Source organism: Pyrus communis, chromosome 5 (genome assembly GCF_041283825.1).
Source record: "Pyrus communis isolate YQ-2024b chromosome 5, ASM4128382v1, whole genome shotgun sequence".
NCBI lineage: Eukaryota > Viridiplantae > Streptophyta > Magnoliopsida > Rosales > Rosaceae > Pyrus > Pyrus communis.
Window position 1 is genome coordinate 17,192,918 of NC_142569.1, and position 18,415 is coordinate 17,211,332.

At 35.5% G+C, this 18,415-nt stretch overlaps 3 protein-coding genes across 3 annotated transcripts; 2 read left to right on the plus strand and 1 right to left on the minus strand.

Annotated features, from left to right (window-relative positions):
* Positions 1–1,766: 1,766 nt before the first annotated feature.
* Positions 1,767–3,407, minus strand: LOC137724886 (putative HVA22-like protein g). Its single transcript, XM_068463538.2, has 6 exons — positions 3,376–3,407; positions 3,168–3,266; positions 2,997–3,053; positions 2,526–2,589; positions 2,173–2,382; positions 1,767–1,964 (listed from the first exon to the last, which is right to left on the minus strand). The coding sequence occupies exons 1-6, from the start codon at positions 3,405–3,407 to the stop codon at positions 1,767–1,769; spliced, it is 660 nt and encodes a 219-aa protein (XP_068319639.2).
* Positions 3,408–4,468: 1,061 nt separating this feature from the next.
* Positions 4,469–5,191, plus strand: LOC137724887 (agamous-like MADS-box protein AGL62). Its single transcript, XM_068463539.2, has one exon. The coding sequence runs from the start codon at positions 4,469–4,471 to the stop codon at positions 5,189–5,191; it is 723 nt and encodes a 240-aa protein (XP_068319640.2).
* A 2,490-nt stretch (positions 5,192–7,681) lies between these two features.
* On the plus strand, positions 7,682–17,190 carry MRL1 (Pentatricopeptide repeat (PPR) superfamily protein). The gene is made up of 18 exons (XM_068464479.2): positions 7,682–8,682; positions 8,834–9,038; positions 9,425–9,488; positions 9,563–9,707; positions 9,789–9,904; positions 10,424–10,552; positions 10,689–10,862; positions 10,990–11,154; positions 11,576–11,716; positions 12,826–12,925; positions 13,099–13,207; positions 13,315–13,406; positions 14,285–14,369; positions 14,728–14,968; positions 15,064–15,156; positions 15,518–15,566; positions 15,790–15,880; positions 16,522–17,190. Exons 1-18 carry the CDS (start codon positions 7,782–7,784, stop codon positions 16,751–16,753), a joined length of 3,132 nt encoding a protein of 1,043 aa, XP_068320580.2. The 5' UTR covers positions 7,682–7,781; the 3' UTR covers positions 16,754–17,190.
* Positions 17,191–18,415: the final 1,225 nt, after the last annotated feature.

Below are 18,415 nucleotides of genomic sequence, written 5' to 3' on the forward strand. Positions count from 1 at the left end.
AGGTTATGATGGTTTTAAATATTAAGTCAGAGGCATAAAATACAGAGTTATGATTTTGATTAAGAGAAATGTTAAGGATACTCTCTTAAAAGTAAGATTTTCTGTCCACCACCCCATATTTTTTGTACAATTCTCGTGCCGGTATTATAAAATATTAGTCAGAAAAACATGAGGCGTCGGAGAGTTCCGTTTTGAGAGAGTTATATTATGTCTTCTCTGTTAGTTTGCTTTTGTTCTGTTAGGTCTTATTTTTGTTTATTGCTTTCAAATTATTATGAAGAACAGATGTCAAATAAGCCTATTGGCTAGTCAAGTTAATGAAATATTATGTCTTTTATCTACTGTTCTTTTGAAAATTTATTTTGAATTAGAGAAATGTTAAAGAGACTTTCTTAAAGTGAGACTTTTTATAGATTCTCCGTCACCTCATTTTTTTGCACAATGTTTTATAATGTTGGCATGCAAAATTATGCCAAAAACATGAAGTGCCTGAGAGTCCCACTTTTGAGAGTGTCTTCTTAGCATCTCTCTTTGGGTTAACTACATTTTACAATTACACCATTAGATTTAGGGGTCATTTTCAAAATGAGTCACGAGGTTTTGAATTTTTTTATTTTACACCACTTGATTTTTTAATTGTACAAATTTAACCTCTCAGTCAATTTCATCGTCTAATTAACAAGTCTATGCCACATCAACACGTAACGTCTAATTAGACAATGAAATTGATGGAGAAGTTAAATTGGTGCAATTCAGAAACCACATGATGTGAAATGCAAAAATTAAAATCTAATGACTCATTTTGCAAATGATCACCAAATCTTGTGGCGTAAAATCAAGTTAACCGATCTACTTTTGTTTGGATCCAATAAAGAAACAAATACAACAAAGGGTACTTGAAAGTTGGGTTAAAAAATTGTGCTTGGATGTATTGGGTTTATAAGAATTGGCATCTGATTTAAATAGAAAATTAATTTATCTAGGACCAACTTGCTATACTATTCTTGAGTTTGCAATATTAAGTATAATGTCATATCTAATGATATTTGTTTTGTGTAATGATATTCGGTGTAGTTCCTTTGTGTGTGTGGGGTTTTTTTTTTCATGAAAGACTATTCAAATACTAGTTTTCATTGAAAAGTATGACAAAGCTTAATAGGAAAGGGTTCAACAGCACGCTGTTTAACTTTTAACTATAAAGAAGAATATCTGGATTTTTAGCCCACTGTATTATAGACAAATTACAGTTTACAACCGCAAGCATACATTGGAAGAATCCTCATAAAGATTAATACGATCATATTATAAAAATTCACGTGCCTCTATCATGTGGCAACGATTATCGTTCGTTTTTTAAATGCCACATGAGACGATCGTTTTGCCGATGATGAAGGTAATATTATTAAGTTACTAATGTTTTCACATTCTGACACTTTATGGTTTATACACATGCCTTTCATTATAAAAGTTAATTACGTGTCTTCTATCATGTATCAGTGAAGATCGCTTTACTGATGATAAAGGTAATTATTAAGTTGCAAATGCTTTTCACAATCTGACACTTTTATGGTTTATACACATACAGTCTCCGATTAATTTCTTTATATAAAATGTACCTTGGTGATGATAATGTCTATTAATATCATTACCTGTACATACAAAAAATGATGCTGTCAATTAGGTACATATTACGTCTACACTTCTATCTTCACACACATCATATATATGTAAAGGCTGATGCAGACTGGAATATATCCTCCAATGCCCTAATTCCCACGTACGCATCGTCTCATGAACTTTCTTAACCATCGTTTTCTGTTGGGGGGAATTGGCATTCCATTTCCAGACGATGTCACTGATTCAGTTGGTTTATCTTCAAATTTGCTTTCTCGTGTTCTTTGGTCTGTTGCTTCAGCTTCAGACTGGCCAGAAGAAATTACTCTTTCAGTACACTCGCCTTGCTTCTGCAGAGACAACAAGATTACGTGAAATATCCATATACCTTCACATTATTATATATATTATTTGGTATATAAAAATGTTCATTTGCCACACTGTTTGCAAATGTTGATTATGTACACGAAATATGTATCTGTGGTCTTTAAACATACATTTTTTCTCGTACAGCAAAGCCCTAACAAAACAACACTAGCTAGGGTAACATCTACAAACCTGGTCGCGACGAGGCTGTGACTCCGAATGGGAAGACACATACTGAAAAATCTCAGAAACACCTTTGTGGCCATAGCTCAGAGCCTTTTGGCAACAGTAGTTTGCAATATCCCCAGTCTTAACCCTAAACTCTAATATTTTGCTATCAATCTCTAACTCATGTTGTGAAACAAAATTCTGGAAGAAGTGATTGTAAAGATAGCTCGTTCCCTGCAAAGTTAATTAAAACATTCAGTATCATAAAACCAATTGACAATATGGAGAGTAGCCCGACCTCATCAAAGGCATGTTTCTCATAAAAAAAACATGATTAATTCTACGATAAATTTGAGAGGATTGAGGATGATGCTTACTTTCACTTTAGATGACCAGAGATATATTAACAATGCCAATTTGGCTTCACAGTATATTGGTAACCTTAAAAAAAAAAAAAAGAAAAAAAAAGATGGAGAACAATGAGTCAATAATGGGAAATTAAACGCCTATGGAACACTAAATTCACATCACAAAAACTAGAAAATTATATAATAAAAAAGTTATGTTAAGTTCTTCACCTTAGATAATATCACATGTATTAAAATATAAAATTATGAGACTTGAAAAACGTGACAATGTAAATAATTATTAGATGAAAAGGCTTAAAACTGAAAAGAATCAATTATGTATATCAAGTCAACACATAAGTTTACTAGCTACATTCATTTTAACTATTCCCCACACGCATTATATGAGATATTAATCTGTACAAAAGTGTACGAAAGTTTCATTGTACGTAACAAAAGATTAAGAGAAATATTGCTGAGTTTTGTAAGCAAATTCTTTACCATGCAAATAAGGCATCCCCAATTCTCTCCAATACAGTAAGCATAGCAACTAGTATCCTGCAAAACAAACCCATATCGAAAGAGAAACCCTAATATCAATTAGAAAAATGAATGATCAAAATAATTTCAAAATATGAAAAGTGATTATCCATGTACATTATGCATACATACCAGTACTGGCACCAAAAGACAAGTTGCTGAATATCTGGCTTATTGTTCTCCAGAGTCTTATAGCACTCATACGCCGGGTAGGCGTAACCAAACACCATCCTGTAGTAAACAGAAACAAATTTATATTACTAATTGATTAATTTCCAGGAAACTAAGAACGTACACCTGGGATGGAACAAACCTAAACGGAGTTCATTTGATTACTTACACAAAAACCCTTGCAAGAAAAGATTCCACCATTGTGACTCTGATATCGCATGTACAGATTAATTGGCACCTTCTGTATCTGCATTTGTGTGAAAAATAGAAAAAAAACAAGAAAGGAAATTACAGCGACGTAAAAGAAGTAATTCGTAAAGAAATTAACCCAATTGAAAACAAGAAGAGGATCAAGACCCTGAAGACTGAAGTGAGTGTGAGTTTCAGAAGGAAGGGTTCGTAGGGGAAGGAAAAACCGTCTCATACTTATAGGTCTTGTTCGGTTTGTTTCAAACACGTCGCACGAAAAGGCGCCACGGGCCGAAACGCTTCTACTCAAATTGCAGATTTTAAGCAATTGGATCAGATTAGGCTAGTACTCAACTTGGAGGCCCAGACAAATTTTAGAAGAATGTGGGAACCCCCAAGAGCCATTAGAAAAAGGGCCGGTCCAGGAATCTTAACAACATGTTTATAGTGTAAAATTTCGATTTGTTTAAGAGAAATTAATGGTAAAATTTTTAAACAATATTACTTTAATTTTTAATTTTTAATTTATGATGATACAAGCTATAATTGTTAATGAGAAGCTTTTATATTTAATAACGTATTATTATAACTTCATTATCAATACAAGATAAATATCAGTTATAATCTTATTTTGGTGGGTACTAGAAAGCATTATAGCATCTCCAATTATGTTCTCTATTTTATAGCAATTTTTTTTTGTTAAAATCATCAAAATTTTCTTTAAGAGCCCTAAAATCATCAAAATTTTCTTTAAGAGCCCTCTAAAAAAGTTGTACTCCAACCATACTCTCTACTGTAAGGAGTCATACTGACTATGAGTCAATAATTAGCCAATACAAATTAATTATTTATTTACCATCTATGCTAAAAAAAGTGATTCACATTTTTCCCAAACTAGTATCTTAGTAACTAAATACAAATTAAGAAAGAACAATGACAACCAAGACTAATAACTTATTAGGTGGCTAGAGACACCTGTCTCCCTCAGTCCCAAATTCGATGTACCCAAAACACAATAAATACCTACCTCACTACCACCAACTACACACAACAATCAATTGAGTGTGTTAGCCATGGCTAGGACGAGTAGGGGTCGCCAAAGAGTGCCAATGACAAAGATTACGAATGAGGCTAGTCTCCAAGTCACATTCTCCAAGAGGAGGAATGGCCTTTTCAAAAAGGCCAGTGAGCTTTGCACCTTGTGTGGTGCAGAGATTGCCCTCATGGTCTTCTCACCGGGCAAGAAAGTCTTTTCCTTTGGTCACCCGTGCTTTGAGACGTTGATTGATAGGTTTGAGGGCAGACTCTCACTCGCCCAGTTGACCATGGGTCATGATATGCAACAGATGCTTGAGGCTTACCGGAACGTGAGTTTGAATGTTTTGAGCCAAGACCTCACGAAGGTGATGGTGCTAGTCGACAACGAAAAAAAGCTTGGGGTCAACATAAGCCAAACAATGAAGGAGAGTATGTCAGAGAACTGGTGGGAGTGCCCACTAGAAGAGATTGAGACCGACAGGCTTGAGTTTTTAAAAACTTATATGGAGGAGCTCGGGTGCAAAGTGAACGAGACTAGAGGCAAAATGCTTTTGCCCCAAGTTTTTGAGACCGCCAATGATAATAATAACTTTTTTGTAGGGAGCTCTTGCTCAAATACTGCTGATGGGCCTTATGATCATATGATGCAGACTCATGCAAATCAGCCTAGTAGTAGCACTGGTGGTGGGTTGAATGAAAACACTTCTACTTGGCCTTTCAGTGCTTGGAATCCTAGTCTTGGTGGAGGGTTTCTCTAAAGAACAGCAATCATTTTACAGTTCTTGCAATTAATTAAAAAAAGTTAGTTATGTGTCGCCTATCGTGTGACAGTAAAAACGGTTTTGCAGTTTCTACAACTAATTATAAAAAAGTTTGTAATGTGCCTTCTATCATGTGATAGTAGCGATCGTTTTGCAGATACTGCAATTAATTATTAAGTTATTAATTATATCTTCATAGTCTCATGTGCTTAAAGGTTGATATACACATACATAATTTTTATTGTTTTCTTTATTGAATAATTAAAACCATATTCTTGAAATCGCATAAATAGTGAGAAAAAAATGACAAAATAAACAAGCCTTCAAATAAAATAAGAGCACATTTCTTTCAATATAACCAATACACAACAAAAAAATTATAATTTTCCTCAACAATATAACAAGAAAAGGTTAGTGAAAAAGGGCTAAGGAGGATGAGGAGGATGAGTTTATTAGCTATCCTGATCCTGCTACAGAATAAGGAGGATGAGTTTATTTAAAGACCTTCTCCAAATGGATGTTTCTCTGTTAAATCAAATTGATAAGGATCGCAGTGCACCTTTCAAAGACTTGCTACACAAAGTATGGAAACTTAATATACTACATAAAGTTAAATTTTCTACTTGGTTAGTTATAAGAAATAGACTTTCTACAAACAAAAGATTAGGTAAACAAAACCCTAATGGTCAAACTCTTTGCCCCTTATGTAAGAATGCAAAGGAAGACCAGTTGCACCGTTTTGTTTATTATGCCCAAGCTTAAGAAGTTTGGAAATTACGTATTAATTTGTTTCATTCATCCTCAATTACAAGCATTTAAGGACTGGTTAAATAGGCTTTCAGCCTTAGATAATGATGATCTTTCAAATCTTAGTAAAGTTGTAATTCTTTGTTGTCAAATATGGAATGATAGCCTCATCCGACTCGTAGTCCAAGGACGAATGCTACACTTGGCAAGGATTTCCAGAATGCAAAATTGAAACAGAAGCCCAACAAGCCAGAAAATGTTGCCAACCCTATCACATGGAAAGCTCCCGCAAGGTTTCTACAATCTCAATTTTGATGGTTCGTTGGAGTGAAATTCAGCTGCAGTGGTTTTATCATTATAAGTACTGATTTGGTATTGCGGTGCTTTTAGGTATAAAAAAAAGTTGAGCTCAAAAAGGTGTTTGGTAAACACTTAAAGACAGCTTATTTTCACAGTTTTGGGTGAAAAAAAAAAAACTGAAAACGTGAAGTAGCATAAATGTTGGATTATATGTTGAATGTTGAATTATGATTTCTTGTTAAACGTTGGATTATATGTTTAAGATAAAGTTAATAAATATTTTTCTTTTAAAAAGAAAGTATATATAGTAATTCATCTTTATTTGTTAAGAAAATTAAATTAATGACACATCTAGTATTATACCCTTTTTACTCATTTCACATAGTTATAATTGTTTTACATAAAAGTTTACCAAACACTATAATACTGCATTTTTTCTTTCCAAAAGAACTTTTACAAAAAAGAGTTTACCAAACACTCTACTGCTTTATTTCATAACTGCTTATTCTCACAGCACAATAAAAAGAGTTTTTTTTTTTTTTTTTTTTTTTTTAAGCACATAAATACCAAACTAGTCCTAAATCATTAGCCTGCCTTTGCTGGTTCTCGTCATCTTGGACCTAATATTATTACCATGGCAGAAGCATTGGCTTTTCGAGATGCTCTAAATTTAGCAGAACATCGTCAACTCAAGAAGATCATAGTGGAAGGAGACTCGAAGATGGTCATTGATGTCGTCTCTGAAAAGTTTGTAGTGCCTTGGAGAATTAGAACCATTGTTGATGATATAAAATAGCTTGTTTCCTCGTTCGAATCGCTTGAGTGGAATCACGTTTATAGGAAATCAAACTTTACCATAGATGCCATTACTTCTATCAAGCATAAATGTAATAATCTTTATATTTGGGACGGGTATTTTCTTCCCCAAGCTAAAACACTCTTTTGTATGACTCTCGAAGTCTTGTATGTTACCGAAATATCTCTTTAAATTAATTTCACCATTCTTCTAAAAAAAAAAAAAAAAAAAAAACAACTAATGAAAAGGGTTTGAAAATTTTGAGTTTTAACGATAAGGACAAAATAAAGGGTAAATTGAATAGTACCAGATTGACTTTTAATATAAAAATATAATTTTTCGTTAAAGTAAACAGAATCGGGAACTTCTCATTAAAGTTCAAAAAAAAAAAAAAAAAAAAAAAAAAAAGATGGCTACAAAAATTGATATCGGACTGGATATTTTTGGGCCTACAAAAGAATTGCTTTATCTTGGGCCGTCATCGGAGGCAAAGACGGCAGGTGACGACAGCCCGCAAACCAAAAACAATTCATAGCCAACAGAATGCAGAATAATAAAAGCCAAACCGGAACCAGGAATTTTGCCACGTCAGCAGCAAATGGATGAGCAACAAAAATAACGGATTAAATTAAAAGCAAAGGCAGTTGGTTAGTTTCTCTCTCAGTCATCTCCTCACTCACCATTTCTGATAGCTTCTTCCTCCGCTCTTCTTCTTCTTCTCTCTCTCCCCTCTCTCTCTAGGAGATGAGCTTCTCCGCGAAGCCTCAAACCCTAACCCTAATCTCATGCACTCCTCTCTCTTCTTCTTCCTGTTCCCATCGCCGATCCATTCGTAGAGACTTTCTCGGCTGCGGCCAGAGCCTCCGCCCGCTCGCCGGCGGTCTCCGCTCCCATAGAGAACGCAGGAGCTTGGACGGAGGTCACCGCTCTCCTCCCTCGAAGTTTCTCATCAGAGCTTCTCTGGATTCGCATTCCCTCCTCGTCGTGGTCGCCGTCGTCACCTTCTCTGCTGCCTCCGTCTTCTACTTCAATCGCTCCGTCAAGCCCCGGAAGAATTTTGATGTTGGGGGCAGAGAGATTAGGGAGGTTAACGGTAAAGCTCCGATTGAAGAGAATCAGATTCTTGGTTTTGATGGTTTGAGCGGCAAAGTTGAAGAAATTGAGACGCCGGCGCCGACGCCGGTGCTGCAATTTCACAATTCAGCGCAGGAGTCGCTTTCTCCTTTGGTGTTCGAATCAACCGCGGTGTTTGAACCGCTTCGTTTCTCTGCAGAGTTGGCACAGCTGCAGCAACAGGAACGATCTGAATGTGTTGATTACGACCCAATTTCTGAGGAGTTCTCCAAATTAGTAGGCGAATCTAATTTCGGCGTGGCTTTGGATCCTGATTCTGTGAGTGATGAGGAAACCGATGAAGGCGATGAAGAAGATGAAGTGGATGAAGTCAGTGAAGTGGGTGAAGCTACTGGATTTCCTTTGCTTCATAGAGAATCAGTGAGGGAAGAGCTTCACATGTTTTATGAGGGAAACAACTCTGAGACAAAATCAGAAGCAAGCATGAATGGTAAAAAATTATCTTCATTTTTACGAAACAGCACTATGACGGGGGCCGGTTTACTGCCACAAGTTTCCGATCACACTACAGGTAATGCCATTGCCAGAAGAAAAAGACCATATTTTGATATCTATATGGTAATTTGAACAAGTAAATTTTTTGGATTAATTTGCGGAAGTCTTAGAAATTTGAGTTTTTTTTTTCCCATTTTACTGACTTTGTAAAAAGGGTATTTGTTCAGAGTCTATGGAAGGAAAGATAGATAGTGCTAGTTATAAAGGAGTTCACAGCAGAAAGGACTTGGGAAATGGCAGTGGCTATTCAAGCGACCAAGAAGTAAGACATTCGGCTACCCAGATTCCCCACCCAAATGGTATTCTTACAAATGACAGAGATATTCTATCAGAGCAATTAGGTGCCTACCATCGTTTGCTTAAGGATGGGAGGTACATGTTATCTTTCACAAGCTCAATTTCAACTTACGAATTTGTTAGAATGGTTTTGGATTTTTACAGTAACTTTACTTTGGTTGAACAACAATAAAATTACTGAGTGTAATGTATTTGAAATGACTATACGTTGAATTGAAATGACTAAATATAACCAATGTGAATTTTCGTAATTTTTTGGTTATACCCCTCAATAACACAGTTCTTTGCATTTTAAACATCCTTATGAACTTTAGATATTAACTTACTGAAATCCCTAGATATGAATTCTCAGATCCCAAATAGAGTTATTTTGACATAGATTCTTGATTGTCCATATAAGTTTGTCTGTTTTCCATGTATCTTATCTAAAAGCTGATCATTGAATAATACGGGCTTTTTAGGTTAGCCGACTCTCTAAAGTTGCTTGAAGATTTGCAAAGAAGGGGTTTGTTGGATATGAATAAGGTAAGGATGTAATCAGTTAATGATTCGTTCTTGTCTGTTCATTTTCTATATTTTATTGAGTTTTCTTGCATCAGGTTTATCATGCAAGGTTTTTTGAAAACTGCAAATCAAAAAAGGCTGTTGATGAAGCTTTTCGTTTCATTGAACTGATTCCAAATCCAACATTGAGTACATACAATATGCTCATGACTGTCTGTGCAAGTTCTCAAGATTCAGAGGGTAAATTTTTTTATACACTATATCAGAGCTATTAATCGTTTCGCGTAAAGTCAGTTCATGATATCTTTGTTGTGGTTTTAGGAGCTTTCCAAGTTGTGAGACTTGCTCGGGAGGCTGGACTGAAGCCCGACTGCAAACTTTACACCACTCTGATATCAACATGCGGTAAAAGTGGAAAAGTGTACACGATGTTTGATGTATGATATCTTCCATTCTGTTTGTATTTTTAGATTGTTTGAATCTCTAACCGAAGTTTTCTCAAACAAAGTATTATCTCTTTTAGTCCCAAATTCCCAATTACTGCCAGGGCTGGCAAGTTCTCCTTGTTTGGCTTGTTTTATAATTTATATGGAGAAGGAATTTCTGATCCTGAAAAAATTGAACCTGATATGCCCACTCCTTTAAGTGAAGACCATCAAGTTGACTTTCTGTTAGTAATACCTGAAGATCGATATAAATTGATTCTCATCTATGCCTCAATTGGAATTCTAGTATCAGCTTTTATTTTTTTCTGAAGCTTTAAATTTGATTTCACTTAAACTAAGTATTGATATTTTCACTATGTTTTCCATTTATGACTTTTGTAATTAATGAATGCCCAGTTGGTAAATGGTTGTCTTCCTTTTACGATACGTCTTGAACAGAACCTCTGCATAGGCGTCTTGCTCTGAGTTCCCCATGGTATTTCAACTACATGTTTTTTTTTCACTCCCTAGGTCTTCCATGAAATGGTCAATGCTGGAGTAGAGCCAAACGTTCACACATATGGGGCACTGATTGATGGTTGTGGCAGAGCTGGGGAAGTGGCCAAGGCATTTGGTGCTTATGGGATAATGAGGTCTAAGGTACCCTGAGACACTTTACAATCAATCTCTAGTTACTAATATTACTCCATCAACCTTTTGATTTCTGTGAAAGGGTATGGTTTCTTGTTTCTTCCTGCATAAAGTTTTCATGCTGATAAAATGTTACATGCAGTAGAAAGTGAAGCCAGACCGAGTTGTATTCAATGCGCTTATTACTGCGTGTGGTCAATCAGGAGCAGTTGATCGTGCCTTTGATGTTTTAGGAGAAATGCTGGCAGAAACACAACCCATAGAACCTGATCACACTACCGTCGGTGCTCTAATAAAGGCATGCGCAAATGCTGGTCAGGTAAGGTTTATCATTTTCTTACAAAAATTGCAGGGTCAATTTCTCGAAATTTATGGTGCATGCAGTGTTTCTACTTCCATGTTATTTCTTTTATGTTTAATCAATTTAGATTGATTCATTCTTGTAGGTTGATCGGGCACGAGAAGTATATAAGTTGGTCCATAAATATAAGATAAGGGGCTCCTCTGAGGTTTACACCATAGCTGTTAATTCTTGCAGCCCGACAGGCGATTGGGAATTTGCTTGCAGTGTGTATAGTGACATGACCAGTAAGGGCGTGGTCCCTGATGAGGTATTTTTTTTTCAGCATTAGATCTTTCCCATGTCATGTTGACTTGAGCAATAAATTTTAGTTGAAATTGTCTCAACACTGGTCGACTTGTTTTAGAATCTAGTTGTCACTAAATTTATTTGGTCTACATAAGATATGGAATCAAAATGGTCTGTAGAAGAAGTGGAAAATACAGATGAATTCCATTTCAATCAATTATTCTGAGCGTGTTAAGGAGAATTTTTTTTATTGGTTTAGAGAGGTAGGAAATCACATGGGTCTTTAGGAGGGGAAGTTACAGCTGTGTTCTCCTTCAGTCTATCCTTGATTGTGTTTAGGAGGAAGGAAACAGATTCTAATGTGTTATGTGATCTTTTTATTCAGTCATACGAGATTTACTTTTCCGATACAATTCTTCCATAAGCTTTTGGACTTCATGCAGATGTTTCTCAGTGCACTAGTAGATGTTGCTGGGCATGCTGGAAAGCTAGATGCTGCCTTTGGTATCCTACACGAAGCTAGAAATCGGGGAATACAAGTTGGAACTGTATCTTACAGCTCATTGATGGGTGCCTGTAGCAATGTATGTCTTACATAGGCATTTCTGTGGTAAATTAATTAATTTTTTATTTTAAATAGTTAGGCGTAATTTGTTCATAGGTAAGTTAATATGGTCCAAACATGCAAACTGAAAATGAATAGAAATTCAAACCTATTTAATAAAATCCCAAAATCAAGAAAACCAGACTGAATTTTGTGCTATGTTTTTCATTTTGTATTGAATAAATTAATATTTATATGTATATTGTGTTTTCATACCTTCCATACCAAGTTCAAAGGCGAAGGCCTTTTATTTGAATTTCTCCCCATTGGTTCAGCTTGTGTAAATCTGAGGAGAGTGTTAATCATGTTTTTCTCCATTGTTCTTACTCAATACAGTTGTGGTGGAAAATGTTTCAGGAAGTTAGAGCTAGTTGGGTCATTCCAAAGGGTTGTTTCGAGCTTCTAAGCACCAAGTTTGAGGCTTTAGGAAAGGGGAGGAAAGCTAAAGCTTTGTGGGGCTGTTTGGTGTTGGCAGTTTTTTGGAACATTTGGTTGGAGCGAAGAGTTTTTGAGGATTATAAAGGAGTTGGGGTAGCATAACTATGGGGTAGAGTAAGATACTGGCCATCAGTTTCAAATGAGTTCAGGAATTATTCTTTTTTCTCGTATAGTGTGGGATATGTTAGCAGCCGTAAAATGATTTTGGTTGAGGTTATGTTACGTGATAATAGATCTTCTTGAGAGGTCTTAGCTAATGTGGATTTCTTATCCGCTATTTTGTAATTCATGTTATTTTTTAATAAAGTGTTGTTGTTTCTTTTCAAAAAAAAAAAAAAAAAAACCCCCAGTATTTTTTATCCGAGTATTTGTCATTAAGAATGCTCCATAGTAGCTTCTAACGATTTCTTCATTGTTTTTTCAACCCAATACAATTGTAACATACCGTTTGAAATGTCACTTCTGCATGGTGCTGAAGTGGCTTAGAGGTCTAGGTAAACCATACACAGAGAGTAATTGTGCAATCAGGTGACGAGGAGAAAAAATCTTGGGATTAACTTCCATACTTATTTCCATTTCATGTAGACCTTTTTTAATGCACCTAAACATTCTTTAATTATAATTATAACACATTTCCTGTTTTTGTTTCAGGCTAAAAACTGGCAGAAAGCACTGGAGCTCTATGAGTATCTCAAGTACACCAAAATTGAGCAATCTGTTTCAACAGTCAATGCTTTAATCACTGCCTTGTGTAAGTCTCTACATGTTTCCGTATTGTCTTTCCAAAATAATGTGGGAATAGGTAGGATAACGTTTCCTTCTGTTTTGTGAAATCCTTAATTGCCACATTTTCTGAGGCATTTATGTAGAATACGTCTCTGTGCGTTGGCAAACTTAATTGAGATGCCAATATTCACACTTTAGGTGACGGGGATCAACTACAGAAGGCTATGGAAGTTCTATCGCAAATGAAGGGATTAGGATTGCGTCCAAACAGCATAACATACTCCATACTTATGGTGGCAAGTGAAAAGTGAGTCTTCTAGAGTTGATGTAGTGCTTATGATAATTACTGGTTTGTATGTCATTTCTAATGGAAATGCAAATGTGCACCTGTTTTTCTGTGCACCCTGTTTGTAGAAAGGATGACCTAGAATCTGGCCAAATGCTCCTTTCTCAAGCCGAAAAGGATGGGGTTGCTCCAAACCTTGTCATGTGTAGATGCATTATTGGTGAGTTTTATACAGTAGTTACTGAATTCTTTGTCCTTTTGGGTTTGGCTTCTGAATGAATATAAATTCATTTTCCCCACATTGATTTGCAAACTGATACTCCATTGTAATAAGGGAATAACTTTGAAAGAAGATGCCAAAAAAGTTATCTATTATAACCTTCAATAGAACTTTTAACGCTTTACCAAACTTATGTTTGTTTTGTTCACGAGATGCCTAGTCTTGCCAACAAATCACCAGCTTGAATTCCTACTATTGTGATGTCTCAAATTCATTTTCTAATCCTAGCCATCTTTAAAGTTAATCTCTACTATATTTAGGTTGTATTATTTTCCCTATTTGATGTGCATAGATACCAATTTAAGCTAATATTAGTTATGAGATGGTGTTTGGTTGAGCCTTTTTTGTTGTGTTAGTGATCTGGTAAAAATATGTAACCCTCTTACTGAGACTTGACTTATGTCGGTTTTGTGAACTGGTTTACTTCAATGTTTTTCCCATAACAAGTTTCTCTTTGTAAGAAAGTTCAAAATGAGATGATCTCTAAAGCGATGTTCATTTAGATGCAAAGAGAAGAAAAAGAAAAAGTACAACTTGAAAATTATAATCCGTAATCATTACTGAGATAAAATATATGCACAGATATAATTACGATTGATTATAGCATTGTTAGGTAGTGGAGATCCGTATGAGTTATAGATAGGGTATGCATCTCCTTTTCCAATTGCTTTGATTCTGTGCTATTCTTTGATCTTTAAGGAATGATGAATTGGACAGTTGCACTGTTTGTTGTTCAAACATTCATTTGTTTAATTTCTAATTTATGTTGCATGTGTATTGTCTTTAACACCTTTATATAACCTTTCATCTCTTTGAAGGCATGTGCTTACGGAGATCTGAGAAGGCATGTGCACTTGGTGAACCTGCTTTGTCGGTTGATCGGCCTCAAGTTGATAGTGAATGGTATTTGACACTGACTTATGTGATGGTTGTAAGACTTTTGGTTGTTGGAGATTAGAAAAGTAAAATAATGTATTTGGAAGGTGTTCTCCAGTTGTTTGGTATGCATGAACATAAAAACACTTAACGGCAAAAGCTATATTACTGATCTTCAGACTGTCACTTCTATACTCGTATGTAATGGTATACCTTTATAAAGAGGTTTGTGATCCCTAAGCAGAAAAGGGGGGAAGGAGAATAAGAACTAGTATCTCTGTGTTTGTCCTAAAAGTTCTACGTACCAAATAAAAAATCATAATTTATGTTTATAGGCTAAAATCAGTCGTCTGACCAGTTTCTATATATTGCATTGTTTCTATAGGGCATCTTTGGCCTTAATGGTCTACCGAAAAACTATTGTAGCTGGTAATGTTCCCACCGTTGAAGTTATATCACCAGTCTTGGGATGCTTGCAGCTCCCTTACGATGCGTCATTCAAGAATAGGCTTATAGAGAATCTTGGTGTATCTGCCGACACATCAAGACCTTCAAGACCTTCAAACCTTTGTTCATTGATAGATGGGTTTGGTGAATATGACCCTCGTGCATTCTCATTACTTGAGGTCAGTTGGAAGTTAAAATTTTCAGTGCGTTTCTTGAATTCTTGAGTTATTGCAAAACTAAATGTAAAACTTTTCATAATGTTCCGTACTTGAAGGAAGCTGCTTCACTTGGAATTGTTCCATGTGTATCCTTCAAAGCAAGTCCTGTTGTTATTGACGCAAGGAAGTTGCAAATGCATACTGCGGAGGTGAGTTCTCCCATTAGTTTCCATGCAACTTTCTCTTAACTGCGAAGGTAACAGTTTATGTTTTGTGATATTTCTGAAGACTCCTCAGAGAAAGTTGTGTTAAGGGTTGACCTTTCACTCAGTAAACAGGCCTTTCTTTACATCTTTTCTGGATTCTCTTTTTAATCTTTAGCTTTTCTAGGAATCCATATTTTCATTTTCCTTTAAGATTTCTGAATTTGATAGCTTGTCTTTAGTAACATAAACATAGCTATCTGATGAGTATGTCAGTGAGATGAGAGAGTGAGAGAGACCCAGACCTCCCTAAAAAAGGACAAGTGATGCATGAATTACTCATGAAATGATGTTTCAAACTTGGCAGGTTTACATCTTGACCGTTTTGAGAGGTCTCAGACATCGACTTGCTGCTGGTAATAGAAACTACATATCTTTCTGCTTGTTCGAGGAAAAAAAAAAAAAAAAAACGATAATTGACTTTTGACTTTCAAGTCAGTTCAGTGCCAAGAACATTGAATTGAAAGAAATTGTGAAAATTAAGATTTCAGAGAACGGAAATTTAAGATAAAAAGGTGAGCCTTTCTTTTGTATGAAGCTGAAATCTTAATTGCACCCTTACTGTGGTATATCTTGCAGGTGCAAAGTTACCCAACATGACCATTTTACTGCCTGTAGAGAAGACACAAATTGTGTCTACTAAGGGGAAGACAATCAACATTGCCGGAAGGTGAAAATTATTACTTAAACAGTTATAGTATGCAATCAAATGAGCCTTTGTGCAACTTCTATTTATTTAGTCTGACAGCATGTAAGTCTAGTAAGATGAATTTACGCCACACTGATAAGTGCACGCTAGTAACCAAGATAAGAAAAAGCGCCTTTAAGATGACAACATATATACATAATTTGTAGCTATTTGTTTTGAAGATCAAATCATCGAATACATGGCTAATGAGTAATGACTACTCTCTAGGCTTTTCAAAATAGAAAAATAAATAAGCACAACAACTAAACCTACATGTATCAAATTCTGCTACACAAGTACGGAGGTCTTCAATCATGTTGAATACCAAATTATCAGCTGCCTAATGCTATATAACATTTAATCGGATTTCCATTTTCGAGACATGCTCACAGATAGACTTCACTAATCCTTCTCAAAGGTCATGCTTTATGTTAAACAGTCAATTAAACCAGGTTTCAGGTCCAAGTGAATGATTCCATAGGTCGATTTATAGGAAACGTTTTTTGGGGTAACATATGTACTAGAACTGCATGCACATCATCTGAACTCGCCCAAAATTCATGGATTCTCAGAGAAGTGTATATTGTTTATATTATTAATGTGAAGACATCTTTGTTTGACAGGATTGGGCAATCAGTTGCAGCATTATTAAGAAGGGTTGGGTTACCATACCAAGGAAATGAATCACATGGAAAAATTAAAATCAGTGGGTTAGCCATGAAAAGATGGTTTCAACCAAAGCTTGCTTCTTTCACTGGAAAACCAGGAGAATTTGGCTCCTCGCAGTTACAGCTGGGGAAGGGAATCACACACCAGCAGCGGGACATTCGAACTGGCAATCTGTCCTTGGAGTAAAAGGGGGCATAACTTAAGTAGCCATTTTAGAAGCATCTAATCCAGTTTTCCTAACCTCGGCTGATGCATACCGGCAAACCCCAATCTTATAAATTCCTTCAAACTTGGGACACAGGATTTGGAAGCTTCTTTCTTGCATAGAGTTTGTAGAAGAGTAACGGGAGTTTTTAGAGTGAGTAGAGCGACAGCCGAGGAGTAATGGAGCGCAAAGAACATCAGCCAATTCATCATTCCAGTGTCTTTGTGGTACCTTGGAGTTGGAAATTGGTGATGACCCTTTCATAAATGTATGCTTTAAGACAATAAAAAGTGAGGGAAAACAGCAGTACAGAGTTGTACTTGTGTGTTCAATACCATCACGGAAGTTGAAATGTATGATTATGACAGTGTCAACCTTGTTTATATTTATATATACCAGTATAGAGTTATCCCTCTCTCTCTCTCTCTCTCTCTCTCTCTCTCTCTCTCTCTACTTTGTTTGATATACAATTGTAATAGAAAGACAAGAAAACCGATTTATGTGACTCTTAAACTCAAAATAAAATATTTTTCTTTTTTGACAAAAGATTTTCGTTTTTTTTTTTTTTTAACAAACGATATTATCTACATTAAGCGGAAGGTGATTAAGTATAGCCTCACAATAAGCTAGCAAGAATATGGTTCAAATTTGTTTTTGGCGAAATTGAATCTAATACCTCTCACTTACAAGTGAATAAGAATATCACTAGATCGTGAAAACAATGATGTTAAATTAGCACGCAAGTCAGTTTTGATATGCAATTATAATTGAAACTGAAAGATAAGAAACCAGTTTCAATTAGAAATTATTGGATTAAAAAATTAATTAAAATATTTAATCAATTATCATGGAGGTTAAATGTCAAATGGGCTTCGAAATAGTTTCGGGTTTTAGCTGAACCTATTAAGCCGAACCCACTTATAACAACTGAAGTCAATAAGTTACTTCTGTTGACACAAGGCCTAAAAGGCCATAGCAACCACATGGTACGTTTTAGCCAGGGTGGTGTTGTTTTATTTTATTTTATTTTTTGAAAACTGCCAGGGTTTTGTTTGGTGTGATACAAAGCTCTACAGAGTCTACTCTTGCCTCACTCTCTCGTTAAGCGTTATGACTGAACCTCTTGGAGAAGTAATGTGATTACGATTGTACCAAATCCAACCCAAGATAAACAATGTACCATTACTTGAAGACTTTGCAAAAACTTGATTAGAATAATGTTGGCATTCCTTACACTGTATTAAATATATGAATGGGACATCGTTAATATGTGATTTGATACTTACACTGTTGATTTATTTGATACATTTGAATGACTAAATGATCTCCAATTCGATTGGTTTTTTGTAGGAATGATTTTCAAATGAAGATTAAGACAATGAATGATTCCGATTATGAACTTTCTAAAGTGAAAATACGTTATTTGCAAGTGGAAGAATGAGTTCATCTCCAAAAGAGAATACAAGTATTATTCATCGAATGCAGTGTGGATTCAAGAGTTACCTCTATTGAGTTACTTATTACTACGGCCTAGCGGTATTCATCTTCATTTGTAAGTGAGAGGTCTTAGGTTCGATTTCTTGCCAAAGACGAATTTTAACCACATTATTACTAGTCCATTATGAGGCTTAGCCTACTTCCCC